Source organism: Schistocerca piceifrons, chromosome 1, assembly GCF_021461385.2.
Source record: "Schistocerca piceifrons isolate TAMUIC-IGC-003096 chromosome 1, iqSchPice1.1, whole genome shotgun sequence".
Taxonomy (NCBI): Eukaryota; Metazoa; Arthropoda; class Insecta; order Orthoptera; family Acrididae; genus Schistocerca; species Schistocerca piceifrons.
This window is the reverse complement of record NC_060138.1, coordinates 329,700,806-329,719,544: the sequence shown is the minus strand read 5'-3', so window position 1 is coordinate 329,719,544 and position 18,739 is coordinate 329,700,806. Positions and strand designations below refer to the sequence as shown.

At 41.4% G+C, this 18,739-nt stretch overlaps 1 protein-coding gene across 1 annotated transcript; it reads right to left on the bottom strand.

Annotated features, from left to right (window-relative positions):
- Window positions 1-5,581: 5,581 nt before the first annotated feature.
- On the bottom strand, window positions 5,582-17,938 carry LOC124802521. Its single transcript, XM_047263367.1, has 2 exons — window positions 17,663-17,938; window positions 5,582-6,280 (listed from the first exon to the last, which is right to left on the bottom strand). Exons 1-2 carry the CDS (start codon window positions 17,936-17,938, stop codon window positions 6,149-6,151), a joined length of 408 nt encoding a protein of 135 aa, XP_047119323.1. The 3' UTR covers window positions 5,582-6,148.
- Window positions 17,939-18,739: the final 801 nt, after the last annotated feature.

Genomic DNA, 18,739 nt, shown 5'->3' with positions numbered 1-18,739 from the left:
CAATTTCACAGTGGCACAGCCCACAGCTTCACTTCATGCAGAGCGGAGCATCCGCTTATTTTGCAAGTGATGTCCACAAATGGCTGCATGATCATTTCCCAACTCGTTGGATTGACAGACGTGGTGCACATGAATGGCCTGCCCGCAGCTCTGATTTAACGCCTTGCGATTTTTTTTCTCCGGGGGTGGGCTAAGGAGGAGGAACTCGGATGAATTGTAAGTAGCAATATCTGATGGCTTAGCCAATGTTCAACCTCACAAGCGACAGGCAGCAGTATCGCGTATCAGTTTGTTTGAAAAAACATGCGTAGAGAATGCTTATGTCGAGGTTTAAAATGATGCTAAACCCAACCTCAATGAGTGCTGTTTCCAACAAAAGTAGTTCTAAGAAAACTGTTCATAAATAAACAAACTATAGCTGTTTAAAATTAGGAAGTGACTTATCAGACACCTTGTAGTTGCTTACGTTATTAATAGACAGAGTCCACGTCTTTCCTCAGCCATTTCACATACGTACCACGTAACAGTTGTAAGTTTAATTAAACCACTAACTGGTGTATAAGCCACTACCTTTAGGGCCACTCAATGCATCCCCACACAGCACCTTCACAGCCAGAATACATTCATCATTATTTAGGTATGTTAATTGTATAGCACAGTTAGATATATATGACTTGACTTTACGATATATATCGTAAACGTCACCCTAAAAATTATGGCAATCATACGGTTCCAACCGACAGCTAAGCCATATACAGTCTGTACTCTCCTTCCTTTCTTTCTCTCTCAGGCACCCCCTCACATTTACACCCGCACACTTAAAAACAACACAGGAGCAATATCAGCATAATATAATAACAATTAAATATTTATAAATTTGTCATTGTTGGCAATATTATTTTTGTGTATTCTTTGGACTTGTTAGCTCTTAATAACACGTCGTTGCTTAGTTCAGTGTACACGATGTATCTATGACTTTGTATGTGCTGCAAGCACGTGAGAAAAGGGAGCCTGTGACTACTGAAAGTTACTTCTACATTACTATTCACCTATTCAATTAGAAATCACCACGCAACTTTGAACCTCGTACTAAAACAGAGTTTTGCTTTTTGTCTTCTGGTACCAGACAGTGCCATAGATTACCTGAAAGTCTTATATATAATACATACATGCTTTACAAATTGACAGAAATCCACCTGATGATCGAGGTTAAACTCTACTAAACGTGTAGAGGAAGTGAAACAAAATTGTAACGGGTTGCAGCAATTTGTAATTTCAGATGGAATAAGAAACTGTTAATGTTTTCCATGGACCGGTTTCATGGCCATTTGGATAAAACGTGTAGATTACACTGCACGTTCCTAAAGGCTACAGCTACTTTTAACAACGATACAACAGAGATGCAACAGTTTTTATCCGCGAGGAAGATGTAGTCTACATTTACTTTGATTTTAGATGCAGCTGATGGTACGTTTGTACATTAAGAGTTATGAAAAAAAATTTTTTTTATTCCACATAAATATTAAGTGAACTTATCTGTGTAGCAAAGCTGCAGTTTCACTTACTTTTCTTTTGATTTCATACATACAGTTTGGGAACTGACAAATGCAATTACTGTACATTAATCGGTATTTGGTGTTCTAGACCCAGTAAAAATCAATTATTTCGATTCCGCGCCTTGTAAAAGATTGCTTAGCATAAATATGTCACGTGTTAGTACTCGATGTCAGTATCTATATATAAATGTGAATTGCTGTTGTTTCGGGAGGTCATTTACTACAAAAGAATAAATTATTATAGTCAAGTAGCTATTGCTGACTGATTTCGTATCTTGCGTTCGCTAATAACTTTTATTAACAACTATTCGGGTAAGTTATCTATACCAAGAGCAGACACGTTTCGCTTTTCAAGGCCGAAATGTAACAAATGAATATTTCATTCAGTACGTACACCATAAAGTTGAAAATATCTTTGTCTTTCTCGTGCAACTTTTCCAACTATATTAAGCTAATGTTCATCTAGTAACGTGTTCTCTGACATATTTGATGATAGCTATTATCCACGTACGTATCACGAGTTTTCTTCCCTCAGAAATTAAAAGCTAGATTTTGCAAAAATTCAGAAATTTCCGAAAAGAAGTTATGAATAAAATAGCACTTAATCTTTTATTTTTGGTTTATTCTAGTGTACTGGCCTGTGTTTTTGCAGATATCCTCCACAAGAAATCATGAGGTAGGCACACGATAAAAGGTGTTCCATACGGCATCACACCAGTTGAAATAACTATAAAAAATTAAGTAACGAAACTGAAAGATATGTTTGAAAATACTTTCGCCGTTATGTATCTGCTCTGAGGAGTCCCATAGTACTGTTTCTTCTTTTTGTACGCGTAATGTAAGTAGAAAGTTGTACCTTTGGAAATCTGTCGACGACAAGTTAAGTAGAGATATGTGCCTTAAATAACTGAAGGAAGCCACTAAAATCACAAAATAGTTGTATCTGAGCCTCGATCCTCTCGAATGTGAGCTCGTATAGTAAGCACTGCGCCATCTCATTTGCTGACATCATTCGAGACCGAAGACGTGAAAATGAATCAGTATACCAATAAGTCAGCACTTTTCTTTAAGCAAGCGATATTTATATTTTAGTTTAATAATCCAGAGACGCATGTATGGATGTCATGGCCTGAAAAAAGTGAGGTGTTCTCCTGCAGTGGACTACATAATGTGATGTTACTACTCGGAAAGAGACACTACATTTGCCTATCACTGACATGACCAGTGAGTTGCTTTAGGTCCCTAGTCGTATCCATGGAAAGCTGCTGCAAGTGTGACATCAATTGCGCCCACAGATGGTTAGCATCTGCAGACTGCAGTCAGTGATTGCTTATACGTTAATTCATTGAAACAGCACACCCCTGAAGCCAATATAAACACAGAGATGTAACAACACAATCGTCTTTACTGGCGAGTATCGCATCAGATGGTGATGATGACTGGATATGTCTGGGACGCCGTCTCACACATCGCGTTGTCTATCTTTTGGGTGGTGAGGCGGTGTGGCGCGTCATTGTGTACTGTAGATGATCCCAAATGCTCGGAATTATGGACAGTCTCAACTACAGCTACATAAGCGAAGTTATGTGTTTTTAGTCATAGCTGTTCTTAGATAGGAGAGTATTCATCTTTGGATTACTAAGACTGCCTAAGACGGCGGTGTACTGCAAATACCGCATCGTCTCTGCTTTACCTATTCATCTGATACATCGCCTGTTGGGCACAATCGTGTTTACGTCTGCCACCAACTCTTTCTTCGTACTTGTAGCCAGAACAGCTTGTGGTTGATTGATTATCATACGACGTGGGGGGCAGGAAGATCCCGAGAGGTAGGTTCAGCTATCTAATTGGAAAGGTTTTGCTTTCCTTCGCGCACAGTAGTACGTTTCATTCGTGAACTGGGAGAGTTTTGTGTTAGGTGTTCCTGTTGAGTGTAAGTGACCTTAATGCGTGTGTATGGTGTGTTATTATGTTTATGCTGTCCGATGATGAGAGAAAAATGGTTCAAATGGCTCTGAGAACTATGGGATTTAACTTCTGAGGTTATCAGTCCCCTAGAACTTAGAACTACTTAAACCTAACTAACCAAATGACATCACACACATCCATGCCCGAGGCAGGATTCGAACCTGCGACCGTAGCGGTCGCGCGGTTCCAGACTGTAGCGCCTAGAACCGCTCGGCCACTCTGGCCGGCGATGATGAGAGAAGAGAGACTGTTAAACCTGGTGCCGTCAGACAGCTTACTCCTCTCGAATGTACTGAAGCAAGTCGCCAGCTTTGACGTCCGCATTCGACAGATGGACGACCATCAACAGTGTCACATGCGCCGTTAATAAAAAAAACTTGAAAATTATTGATTAGTTGGGATATGTTTTGTTTCCGTATTAATAGCCAGTCATGATAACTGCCCATCAAACATGTGTATGTGTAAAATAACTGTGATTTTGAAGTAGCTAATTTGTTATGTAAACAAATATCTGAGAACCTGTGACACTCCCGGAATCTCTCTCAGTGGACCTGTTCATTACCTTACCCTAATGGAAAATAAAATCACATTTATGCAGATGTTTCACGTAAATAAAGTCTTATTGTCACGTTATTAAAGGATCGTAAATACTCGATCATCCACTTCCAGACAGATTATATTGGAGAACACTTCTAGTATCTCGTTTAATTTTCTTTAGCTACCATTTAGTAGTGCAACCGTTCATGGAGACAGTTGCGAATGTCGTCTTGAGCGACTTCTCTATGTCCTCCTATTGTCTCAATAGTTGAAGGGGTGTTTGTCTCGCCAGACTCCATCTCGTCATATACGGAGCTCGCGGGGGAACAGATTGTTTCCAAAGAATTAAATACAAATTTGAGCGCTGCGTGAACCAAGTACGTGAATGGAAATTGTCCTTCTGGAACAGTACAGCTCCCTGACGACGACAGAGTACGCTGCTCGATGCCGAGGATGTATCCTAATCTCTTCACGCTTTGTTAACTCCTTCCAGAGAACGACTCTTTGAACTTCTGCTAGGCTATATTCGTCAGTGTTGTTCCCATTCCCCAAGAAGTGTAGTAGTTCTACGTAATTTTTATACAGATGTTCGTCTTTTATTTATCTGATTATGCAGCGGAGGCGAGACCTTATGGATCACATATAGTTGTCGTTCTTTCTATTTCTATAATCTTTTTCTGAAGTTAGTATAAAAACAATTAATACAAATTTTGTTTTCATCCTAACCACATGTACAAGTTAGATGAGATACTTTCATCGGGATATTTTTGTTTTAGGAGTGCTACTTCAAATAATTCAAATATTTCTGATTGATAGTTTAAATACGAACATCCAGATGAGAACAGCTGTCTTGCGACTTCCCCTAGTTAATCAGAAGATGTAATAAACCACGATGTGTACAGCATTCAGTTAATGACTGTCGCATGTGTCAGGATATGACGCATAATAGATTGCACTGTAAGGCATCAAATGGTCTCACTTGGTGACGACCTATAGCAGCGTCGATACCGGAGCAGTGAACATCGAAAATCTGGATCACAGTAAATTACGTTAGCAGTTACTGGTTACCTGTTGTTAAGACATAAGATGACGAATGATAGTATCGGTATGATCAACATGAGTAGATGTAACTGTGGACACTGTAGTTACTGAGATGTGATTTGCAAATGGCCTACGTGTCTGATAGAAAAAAAATTACGTCTTGTAGTTTTACCTGTAAATACTGTTTTTACCTGTATCTGTTCGTGCCACATAGTTAGCTCAGAGTAATTAAAGTGATTTGATCTCACTGCAGTTAGGTTTCAGTACACATAGGACTCCATGCACTGTGATAAACTGACGTGTAACTTACATTTCAGCAATTCCTGGCAACAGGTGAGCTTATAATGTAATATGATTATTCATTACGTTCAAACTGGCTTAGAAACACTGAATATGAATTAAATTCTGACCACTGAAATTTAAATAGAACAATAAAAATAACTGAGTGCTGATGCAATAAAAGTTTATTTACGTCATGCAAAATCTTATATACATAAAAATAAATAAGTGATGATGGAAGAGTGTTAACATTAATTATACAATGAATGATGCTGCTTGGTATTTGTAACAAATTGCTTTAATGTTTTAGTTTCATATTCCTAAAAAATTCTGCAATGAACTGCCACTATTGTATAAGAAGTAATACAGGAGACATTTCTGATTTCGAAGCAAAGCTGAGCGCTACGTGTTTGGTAGTTGAGGCAATACTACGTAAGAGACAGGTACGGCAGATTCATAAACGAATGAATAAACTTTCTGTAATCTGGAGCCATGCTGTTGATTTTTAATTCATCACAGATTCCTTAGTCGTATCTTCAGAATTCTGAAGTTCTTATCTTATTCACATAGTCGATTTGCTTGTCTGACGAATGACACAGACGTTGTTTTACTGTATTTCTTTAGAAGAGTTACACGATGCATTGTTCGAGCCATTGGAGAGACGCGTTTCCCAACAACCACAAGCGGCAGCACGGCTCTCCTGTAGCTAGGTGGCCTTCTGAAGATGCAGGCGACTCGCCGGGCCTCCCGGGGCGCCGCGCCGGCAACTACCACGGCTCCCTGCACTGGCCGGTGACGTCCCTGCGCTGGTTGCCGGGACAGGGCCTGTCGGGCGCGTTGATGAAGCTGAGGATGCCCTTCCTCGTGCTGTTGGAGGTGGTCGTTGCCGCTGTCGTAGTCTGCGCAAACATACGGGCACAGTCAGCACTCTAGCAAGCAATTCGCTAGACAGTCATAACACCAAAGGCCGAATAATGTTATACGAGAGTGAGTCAAATGAAAACCTTAAATATTTTTTAAATATTATTTGTTGTGCAGAAGTGGTACAAAGCTATACTACTTTTCAACATAATCTCCCCCACGCTCAATGCAAGTCCTCCAGCGCTTACAAAGAGCATAAATTCCTTTAGAAAAAAATTCCTTCCGTAGTCCGCGCCACCACTCATGCACCACGTGGCGTACCTCTTCATCAGAACGGAACTTCTTTCCTCCCATTGCGTCTTTGAGTGGTCCAAACATATGGAAATCACTTGGGGCACGGTCTGGTGAGTATGGTGGATGAGGAAGACACTCAAATTGCAGGTCTGTAACTGTTGCAACTGTTGTACGGGCAGTGTGGGGGCTTGAATTGTCATGTTGCAAAAGGACACCTGCTGATAGCAATGCACGTCGCTTTGATTTGATTACAGGCCGCAGATGATTTTTGAGGAGATCCGTGTATGATGCACTGGTGACAGTGGTCCCTCTAGGCATGTAATGCTCCAAAATGACGCCTGTTTCGTCCCAAAAGAGTTTCAGCATAACCTTCCCTGCTGATGGTTCTGTTCGAAACTTCTTTGGTTTTGGTGATGTGGAATGGTTCCAGTCCTTGCTCACTCTCTTCGTTTCCGGTATGTGGAAGTGGACCCATGTTTCGTCCCCAGTAACGATTCTTACAATGAAGCCGCCGGCCGAAGTGGCCGTGCGGTTAAAGGCGCTGCAGTCTGGAACCGCAAGACCGCTACGGTCGCAGGTTCGAATCCTGCCTCGGGCGTGGATGTTTGTGGTGTCCTTAGGTTAGTTAGGTTTAACTAGTTCTAAGTTCTAGGGGACTAATGACCGCAGCAGTTGAGTCCCATAGTGCTCAGAGCCATTTGAACCATTTTACAATTAAGCCATCACCTTCTCGTTCAAAACGCCGAATAAGTTCTTCACAAGCATCAACACGTCGTTCTCTCATATCAGGAGTCAGCTGCGGTGGCACCCATCTTGCAGACACTTTGTGAAACTGGAGCACATCATGCACAATGTGGCGTGCTACCCATGACTAAACTGTAAACATGCTGCAATTTCATTCTGTGTCACTCGGCGGTTTTCCTTCACTATGGCTTCAACTGCCGCAATGTTCTGTGGAGTCACAACTCGTTGTGCCTGACCTTGACGAGGAGCATCTTCCACTAAAGTCACAACATTTGCGAACTTCCTATTCCATTCGTAGACTTAGTGCTGTGACAAACATGCTTCACCGTACTGAACCTTCATTTGTCGATGAACTTCAATAGGTTTCACACCTTCATTACGCAAAAACCGAATAACAGGACGCTGTTCTTCCCTGGTGCAAGTAGCTAGTGGGGCGGCCATATTTATGCTGATACTGCGACGGTATGTGTGCATCTGCACTATGCTGCCACCTACAGGCCATTTGGACGCTGTTTGTAGCACACTTACCAATTTACAGTATCACGGCGTGAAATTTCGATTTGTTATTACAAATTTAAGGTTTTCATTTGACTCACCCTCGTATCACACATTGCACAACGGCTTGCAGATTTCTAAAATGTGGATAAGACTTTAGGCAAAACCGATTTTTTCGAAACTAAGTTCAAAATGGCTCTGAGCACTATGGACATAACATCCGAGGTCATCAGTCCCCTAGACTTAGAACTATTTAAACCTAACTAACCTAAGGACATCACACACGTCCATGCCCGAGGCAGGATTCGAACCTGCGACCGTAGCGGTCGCGCGGTTCCGGACTGATGCGCCTAGAACCGCTCGGCCACCGCGGCTGGCTCGAAACTAAGTCAAGCAGTTTATAAATCTAATGAATACTCCTGATGGTAATCGGATTCTAATGTTAAACCTCAACGCACATAAGACACTGAGGGGACAAGTCATGGTGTAGCGATATGCACATATACATAAGGGTTAATATCGGGTACACAAGATATAAAAGGGCAGTACATTATCGGAGCTGTCACCTGTCCTCAGATGATTCATGTGAAAGAGTTCCCAGCTTGGTTATCGCCGCACGGCGGGAATTAACAGACTTTGAAAGCAGTTGGAGCTAGACGCGTGGGACATATCATTTCGGAAATCGCTAGACAGTTTTCAGAAATTCATAGTGTCAAGAGTGTGCCGAGAATACTGAATTTCAGGCGTTACCTCTCAACACGGAAATCACAGTAGCCGACGGCCATCACATCAATGTGAGATGTGGCGTTTGTGTAGAGCCGTCAGTGCAAATAGGCAAGCAGGACTGCGCCAAATAACCGAAGAAACCACTGTGGGACATACGACGAACATATCCGTTAGCACAGTGCAGCGAAATTTGGCGTTAATGGGATATGGCAGCAGTCGACCGATGCGAGTGCCTTTGCTAACAAAACGATACCGCCTGCAGCGCCTTTCCTGGACTCGTGATCACATCCGTTGGACCCTAGACGACTGGAAAATCGTGGTCTGGTCAGATGAGTCCCGATTTTAGTTGGTAATCGTTGATAGCAGGGTTCTAGTGTGTTACAGACCCCACGAAGCCATGGATTCAATTTCAACAAGCCAATGTGCAAGCTCGTGGTGGCTCCATAACGGTGTGGGCATGTTGTAACATGGAATGGGCTGGGTCCTAGGCTCCACTGAATCGGACTAGAAATGGTTATTTTCGGCTACTTCGAGACCATTTGAGCAATTCATGGATTTCATGCTCCCAAACAACAATGTCATGTCACCGGGCCACTATTGTTCGCAATTGGTTTGAAGAACATTCTGGACAATCGGAGAGAATGATTTGCCCACCAGGTCACCCGATATGAATCCCATCGAGCATTTATGGGACATAATCGAGAAGTCAGTTCGTGTACAAAATTCTGCACTGAGAACACTTTCGCAATTATAGACGGCTATAGAGGCAACATGGCTCAATATTTCTGCAGGGCACTTCTAACGATTTGTGGAGCCCATGCCACTTCGAGTTGATGCAATACGCCGGGCAAATGGAAAAAATGGTTCAAATGGCTCTGAGCACTATGGGACTTAACAGCTATGGTCAGCAGTCCCCTAGAACTTAGAACTACTTAAACCTAACTAACCTAAGAACACCACACAACACCCAGTCATCACGAGGCAGAGAAAATCCCTGACCCCGCCGGGAATCGAACCCGGGAACCCTGGCGTGGGAAGCGAGAACGCTACCGCACGACCACGAGCTGCGGACGGCAAATGGAAGTCCGACACGATATTAAGAGGTATCCCATGACTTTTTTCATCTCTGTGTAAATGAACAGGATGGGGTACAGCAAGTATTACTTTTAAGTGTCCTCTTATTCTAACAGCTTAATCTTGTCGTATTGGTAAGAATGATAATGAACAATGAGTGTCTAACACAATTATCTTTCGGAATCGCATAAATAGAATTTTGCAGTGATATTGTACACCATCACATGACAAAAGCATTGACAAGGTGTCATCTTTTGTGTAACGGCTTATTAGGTGGAAGTGACTTGCCTAGAGAAGGGAATAAAAACGAATAGCAAAGGGGCATTTATTAATAGACTGCTACTAACGGTATGACTGGCGAAAGGAACGTTCTTTTCTGCACTGGAATACTGAGTTGTCGCTATGAGTTTGCGAGGGTGGCGTGTAGTGTCTATAGCAAACACTACAGGTTCCCGTCAGGATGACCTCCAGGATTCTGCTTGCGGCGAAACGCCTACGCCTTCAGTATGCTCAAGCAGTGAAAATATTGACACTTCTTTAAAGCAAACGCGTGTCTGCATACTTGACAAACGAAGGCCACTGCACTTATATTTTTGTACCTCTTTGCACTGGTCTCCTCAGTAACTAAGCGACGCTACTCACGGAAGCAAAAAAAGAAAAAAAAGTAAATGAATCGATTATTTCAAAAAGGTCATGAGTCACAAAATTAAGATTTTACAGGAGAAGGCAAAACACCCTACAGCATAAACCATGTGCGTATTTATTGTTATTCAATGCCAATGGTCTAGGAAGAGTCCGAGGACTGTGCAGCTTTGTGTATTTTTGTTTCGTAATTTGCAAATTTAAAACCCGCTGACTCCTGACCTTTTTTGCAATGAACAACTATTCATTACAATAAATTGAAGATACAATTGGAGAAACATGATGATTTCATTACAAAATCAGTGAATATGCTAAATTTCAAACTCAGATGAGACACTTACTATTTTATTCACATTTTGAGCAGTAGCTGCACTACTTATAACGATGCTGAAGAAAAACACAATAAAAGATGTTAATCTTTTTGGTAATCGTCGTCATTGTTTGTTCCCCCTGCTATTTGCCATTCATGCAGTTCATCATAAAATCTCATATACGCAGGTGGAATATACTTTTTCATTTCCAATATATCTCGTATTTTTTTGAAATTGTTGGGCACCCATTTTTCAGGATATGCTAACTCCCTGGAAGGTACACGATCCTTAGTGAAGATGTAAAGGAGCTGAAATATTGCTGTGAAAGCACCATCAATGAACTGCTCTCTTTTCATTTTTCCAGTATAACATGCATCATACTCAAAACTCATCCATTTAGAAGGAGAAAAAGAAATTTCATAGTACTTAGGAAATTTTACCATGCTTGATTCAGAGAGGCAAGACTTTGTCAAATAGACAAGCTACCAATTTTTAAATTCTAATATAGCAACATTCTTCACAGTTTCCCCTGGGAATTTACTTGATTCCTTTTTCATCATTATGGCATACTCTTCCAGCATATAGGTCCTGTCATGATAGCTCATCAACTTCTTTATGGTCCTATCTGTATATTTTGGGAGAAAACTATGCTCGTGTATGGGGAAGTAATATTTCGTCATCTTAAATCTCCCAGTTGGTTTGCATCTTAGATAAAAGTGAATCATTGTGTTATTCTTATTCCGACAGGCACACCCGATGGAGGACAGATGAAGCTCATTCAGATCTTCTGGGATCTGTGTCTGGATGTAATGGTATACAAATGACCAAACTTAGTTTCCACCTTTCTTGGCTTCGCCTTCATGCTACCCGTAAAAGTGTGAGTGCTTACTTATCGCATTAAGTGTGTCAAAAACACTGACCTATAGCTTTTTCAGATAACACATATCCCGAATAGTAATATTTGGTAACGGAAAATTTTGTTTGTAGTCAAACTTCAAATTACAGACTTGATTTTTCTTTTCGCTTCTGTCAGAAACTTCATTAATTTTACTGTAAAACTTTTTTGGAGCTCCTGTGGTGAATCACTAACCGGAATATTACAGTTTGTCAAACTTAATAAAAAAATATACACGTGAAGGCAGCATCAGGCCACCAATGTCTTTTCGCTTCAACTAAACACATTTCCATATAGTTATTGCAAATTTGGCAGGAGTCAATGACTCATGACCTTTCTAGGTGGCGTGAAGATTCGGGCTCTGATAGTGACTTCATTTGATGGTTGACTACTGTCCTTCTTGTACGTATTAATCTGGCTACCCTTCATCACCTAATTCAAATATGTAACTCATTTTAGTAAAAAAATTGGCTCATGACCTTTCGGCAATGACCATCTCAACTAGAGTTCAGCGTCCCGTCAGTCACGAGGCCTTGAGAGACGGACCATGGGACTGAATGGTCAAAAACAGGGAAATATCACAGGTGTCCTCAACGTTAGCCAGTACATTGCCTTATAGTAATGTTGTTGGCGATATAAAGTGGCACAGTCTGTCTGAGAAAAACAGCAGCCTACATATAAAGCGTTCTTTATTCACGTACACATCGTATGAGTGCTAAGGGTAGCGAATAATTAAAGCGTTATATTAAGGCACAATGTACCGTACTATTATTGCCAGGGGCGAATACCTACACGCTGTAAATCAGTCGTAAGTGGGAACTTTATTTTCAGCCACGTAATCTGCCATTTTTCATCTAAAATAATGCTGCGCGCGTGTGAATGCATTAGCATCTGAATAAGGCCCAGCATTTATTTTGCAAAGTTCCCCGACCGCTTAAGCGTATCTGATGCCAAATGCACATGCAAAAGCGGAATACCAAATTCGAAACTGCGTGCGGAAGAAGATTCGCGTTTCTTGTATTGAAAACTGAGATATGTTGCCTCGGTTAACAACAGTCAGATTTTTCAACTTTCATCTCCCGCGGCGGAAGGTTTGTGTTTACCAATTACTCGTGAGATGTGCATTGCTCACAATACCATCTACTCACGTGAGTTAATTACTTGATTTCGATGACATGAAGTTCCATGATTTGTAGACTGAAGAAAGAAAGAATCGTTTTCAAGCTCTTCGTTGTATGAAAACGTAAATTAGTTTGCGATACCGCTAAGGGAGACGGGAAAAACAGAATATTATTATCTTAGGGCCATCTAACAAAATAAATAGTTTACGAATGTCATTTTTGTAATTTAACATGACACTGAAACGAGTGGAATCAATACAAATTTTATAGGTTTCCAGTGAGGTTAAACGTAACGGAAAGAAGAGGAAAGCGATGTTCAACAGTTATTTCCAAATAATTTCGCACAAAACACAAAACAACACAGTGTTTGCGAGTATAGTGTGCAGTTACTGTTAAACTCGCCAAGAGCCATGTGATAGTTTATCATGGTAATGTAAAGAGAAGAATGTACTCGTATTAATCTGCTTCGAACACTGATCTCTCATCTTACATGTACAATTACTTTGTGATATATTTATGGAGAAGGAGTAATTTACTGGGCCACTTTGAGACTTAAGGTTCTGTGAATTTCACAAGTTAAGTGAGGCACAAAGCTTCTGATCAGCTTTCCTCGACTGGGGGTCATTTACCATCTTCCTGATGCAAGTAAATATCACCTAAAATCTGGCCATCCAGATTTCAGGTAATTTCCCTAAATCACTCAAGGTGAATTATGGAACGGTGGCTAATTTCCCTGCCCATTCCTGTTCAATCCAACCGTTTTCTTGTCTGTAATGATCTCGTCACAAACTGAACGTAGTTCAAATCTCCCTTCCATCCTTCGCTTGCAAGCTGGAATACATACGGAGCGAGTTGTCCTATTGTGCATCCAGTTCTCTGTGAGATACGCTACAAGTATAGACAAATGGCTATTTGTAGTCCAGTGCAGTTGCCTAGCCCACTATAAGATTAGTGGTAACCTTCAGATTAATATTGCCCTATCACGTGGTACGCATCGCAAAACTGTCACATTCGAAGTTTTTTACAATGCTGCTACCAGAGCAAACTATATTTGTTATGTACAGGAACAAGGGAGATGCAGCTGTGACATCATATCACGTAGTTACACATATCGATTTTGTTGAAATCTCTCTTGCTCTACATTTAATTCTGTAAGAACTAGTAATGTCTACCTGGTTCGTATTATTTTCTTTGATAGCGTTTTCTCTACAGCCCAAGAACGTAATGTACAATAGTTCATTTTCTTGCGGATTACAGAGATACTCAACACTTAAAATATTTTCTGTTCACGTAAACTAAATCTTTTATTGGAATTTAACTACGGTCAAAAAAAGTAAATCCAGTAAGAAACTGAACGGAATGCGTCAGGACTGGTGTGACGTCTTTTTGCCAAGTGAATGTGATTAATATTTGAGCAATGCACCATGAGACGTGTCATAAGAAGCGCGACATGTTTGTAGTTTCCAATCCAGGGTAACGTGCTGAGTCTTCCTCATAAAGGAATTTGCAATTCAATAAAAAAATCTGATTTGATATGCGATGCGGACTAATTGCTTCCAGTAGACATCTGTGTTGTACTGCCTCGAAAGATTTACAGAAATCTAGAGACTACGAGTCAACCTGATTACCTGTGTCAATGATTTATCATATGACGTGTAAAGAGCGCGAGATGAATTTCAGAAAAACGAAGTTTTCGGAATATTTACAAGTTTCCATGGAGAAGGCGATACAGTTCTGCATAACTCTTTACGTTTGAACTTAGAAGGGGATTTAGGATTCTGCAATAAATGGAGATGATTGTTTTAGTCAGTTCTAAGGTCTTTTTGTATTTTGTTTTTGGATGAGTTTGATCTATGCTCTTTTCCAATCGGTACGAACAGTTTTCTGGTTACATGATGTGAGCGTAATTATGATCATGAATGGAGGCAATTTATGCGCTAATTATTGACAGAACTCGGCAGGGAATCGTTCAGATTAACGATTTCGCTTGCTTGTCAGTACATGTAATGAGAATATCTGTGTCACTATGTTTGCCCAGGCGGGGTGTTACTTCCCTCTAGTAATAATGAAAGCACAGTGATTTAGACTGGGAATGCATCTACCAGAATACGTTGAGAGACGTTCTACAGATGTCTACAGCTTTATTAACATACCAACACGAAAGGCACTACCATTTATGTTTCGAAAGAAATTCATGTTCTAATACGTGATAAGATTACCAGATCTAGGTAAATTTCCTCTTGGCGTACCAATGATAGCACTCTTTAAATGCTGATAAATGGACAATGTACATAAATAACTGGAAGAAGACTACAAAAACGAATAAAAAGTTAGTAGTCGACTTCCGAATCTGTCACAAGCTCCCTATAAAAAGGTATAAAATTATGAAGTGGTATTAACCCGTGAAACCGTACAGGGTAAGGCGAATATAAGAATTTGGTTCATTGGGAAGGTACAGGGAAAGAGGAATGAATTTGCCAAGGGAACCGCACAGAAAGGAAAATTAGGGTTTAACGTCCCGTGGACAACGAAGTCATTAGAGACAGAAGACATGGTCACATTGAGGATCTATAGCGCAAGAAACAGGTTCTGTTCTTTTCGAAGGGTGCATCACAGCATTTGCCTTGAGCTTTTTACGGAAAGCACGAGAAGAATAAACTGGATGCTGGATACAGATATGAAGCGTTGTCTTAACGAATGCGAGTATACGTACTGACCTAGTAATGCCCTACCCCACAGTGTGCGCCCGAGTAATACCTCAATATTTGGGTCCATTGTCGAATGGCCTGCCGGTAGACACCGAAAGAACTTATATACTCACAGCGAAGACACGAACAGGTTGGTATAGTCTAACAAAAGTGTAATGGAGAATGTTAGGGGATTAAATAGCAATCACTGTAAGAAATTGTGTGAATTCAAAGCTGGTATTGGTACAAAATACCTTTGCTAATGCACTTTATAGTAGCTTGTTATGTGTGCTTATACGCGATGAACCACAATTTCAACGAGAAATTTCGAGGGGTACTTTGAAGAAACAATTGAGAATAAGAGCGCATATCCTCTCAACATATCACAGTGGGGATCCCTGTGAACTCGACACTCTGTAACGTCGTTCGGTAAGTAAAAAACACGATGTCAACAGTCACTACACTTTATTATTTACGACGAGTGTTGCTGCATTTATTCCACCATCAGCTCGCACTGCTCCCGGGAAACGAACGCTGTCGAAAAAACGTATTAGGTTCGTCAGTTTGATTGCTAAATTGTTTTGATGGTTTAATATGGTTCAAATGGCTCTGACCACTATGGGACTCAACATCTGAGGTCATCAGTACCCTAGAACTTAGAACCACTTAAACCTAACTAGCCTATGGACATCACACACATCCATGTCCAAGGCAGGATTCGAACCTGCGGCCGAAGCGGTCGCGCGGTTCCAGACTGAAGTGCCTAGAACCGCTCGGCAACAAGGGCCGGCAGGTGGTTTAATAAGAAGAAATAATTTGGAATGTATGTTCCACGCCAGCCTTGGAAAGCATCGTAAATTAAAAAATTTATATTTAGTAGCTGTAGGTGCGGCACGACGGATCCAGGAAATGCATTCTGCAGTCAAAGCGACAAACCGAAAAATTTCCGGAAATTTCGTGCTAGTTGATTTTTCCAGGACAAGTGAACCTGAGCTAAACTGGAACTTCCACCTGAGGATGAAGAAAAGCCTCGGCAGCGAAAAGTAAACAAAGAATATAAGTTTAGTGGCTGATTACGTTGTGTTTTTTACTTGTATTTTAAGCACAGCACTGCACTGTGGCCAACCTCTCTCTATTAACTGGTTTATCAGATAGCCAAAACGTAGAGCCGACAACTAAAAAAAATGGAAAAAATTCTGCGCATTGTTTTGTGAAATGATTTGTTTAAAAGTAATAAATAAATTAGATTAGAGAATCGCTTGACGCACCTCATTTGCTGTACATAGTTTAGAGCATCATTCATAGGCCCACCAAATGTCACTGTACTCTGTTTTATTTCTTACTTTTAGACAAACCATCTCACAAAACATTAGACCGATATTTTCAAATTTTGTTCAGAAAACAGATCTTACTGACACCTCATTTCTCCTGAATTTTGCAGTTAATTCGACAGAGCGAGGTGGCGCAGTGGTTAGCACACAGGACTCGCATTCGGAAGGATGACGGTTCAATCCCGCGTCCGGCCATCCTGGATTAGGTATCCCGTGATTTCCCTCAATCACTTCAGGCAAATGCCGGGATGGTTCCTTTAAAAGAATACGGTCGTCTTCCTTCCCCATCCTTCCCTGATCCGATGGGACCGATGACCTCGCTGTTTGGTCCCCTCCCCCGAATTAACCAACCAACCACTTAATTCGAAGGAACCAATTTTGACAATTAAATATCATATCAATTTAACTTTTTATAGGTAGGCTTTGAAATGATTAATTTTTTTCTCAAATCACTAATTAGGTTTCTCTTAATTACTCGGATTGCTTTCAAGCAACTAAACATTTTCTCTGCAAAACTAGATCTCGTACTGGTCAGTCTGATACCGCATTTGCCCAGCTCCAGCTCTCCGTTTCGCCATTAAAATTAAAACAATTAATGTAGGTTAATTCTTACAAAGAAGAAAACAGCAACCAGCCACTATTAATACTGCTATTTATTTAGGTAAATAGCGCCGTTACCGGTTTCGAACTGGCAAGTTCATCATCAGACGGCTGTTCACATGATTTTCGAGATACACTTTACATTATCGTCCGTTTTTGATTTTTATTATTCCGAAGTATTCGCCACAGTGGAATAATAAAAATCGAAAACGGACGATAATGTAAAGTGTATCTTGAAAATCATGTGAACAGCCGTCTGATGATGTACTTGCCAGTTCGAAACCGGTAACGGCGCTATTTACCTAAATAAATAGCAGTATTAATAGTGGCTGGTTGCTGTTTTCTTCTTTGTAAGAATTAACCTACATTAATTGTACACAGCCACGATCTCACCATGTCAGTTTTAGACAAAATAAAATTAAAACAAAAGGGCATTGCGTTATTTATACGGTGTCTTGTTTTCGCTCCCGCTCAATATTTGACCGAGCAGCTCGACTCACCGTGAAGCGATCCATCAGCGGTCCCTCGAGACCCTCCACGACCGGTGGCCGGTGCTGGTCCGTCCAGATGGGCAGGTAGCGGAGCATCGTGCTGAGCACGTCGCGCAGAGGGTGCGGGGGCGGCGGGGGCGGCGGCGGCTGGTCGCCCACGACGAGCACGCTCTCCTGCTGCAGCAGGCGGATGGTGTAGGGCCCCCCAGCGGGTGGCAGCGCTAGGGCGGCGGCCCACAGGGCGGCGGCGGCTGCGAAGAGGCTGCAGGCTCGCGCTGCTGGCATCTCGGCGGCTGGACTGTCCCTTCCTGCGCTGCAGGCACGCTTAAGTACAGCGCCTCGCTCGTTGCGTCACCCGCCCGGGTCCGGCCAAGACAAACACTGCCGTCAACTCTCGCTTGTTTTTTTCCCTATAAGCGAGCGTCCCAGTTTCCGGTGCAATCTCTTCCGGCCCAAGGACCGGTGCAGAAGCAGAATTCTGCAGAACATAAACTGTGTTGAGATCCGCATAAAATCTTGTCACAACTGACCAACTTATTGCTACTATCGATACAGAAAAACCTGGACTCCTTCATAGAACTGAATGCTGATTGTGAACTGTCACAACGTGGTTTTGGTTTTTTTTATTGTAAAAACACTGTTACCAGCTTCTGTTTTATACGTTCATTGTCGGATGGCTGGTAATCTCACGTATGACTGGAGAATCAAAAAACAGTGTACAATGGTGGAAATATTTATTGCATAACCATGAATTACTTCGTCTTTTCGTCTTCTTCAGCAGTTTGCTTCAGGTTATACCAGTCCCACTGTTGCTAAACTTTGTTGACATATTCTTGTCTTAATAATCTGACTTCTTCACGCATGTTTTCCAACAATACAGAACTCTTTGTCGTTGTCGTTTGGTTTTAGAATGAAACCAGTGTTTATACTGCCCTTTTGAGTTGAGACTTTACAGTGAGAAGATGGGCAGGTAAGTTGAATTAATGCCAGAAAAGAAAGCTGCTATACTTGCTTATTCGTCTATTGATCTCAGCACCAGAGGGATAGCCTCTAACACAAGATTTAATCAGTCTAAGATTTCGAGGC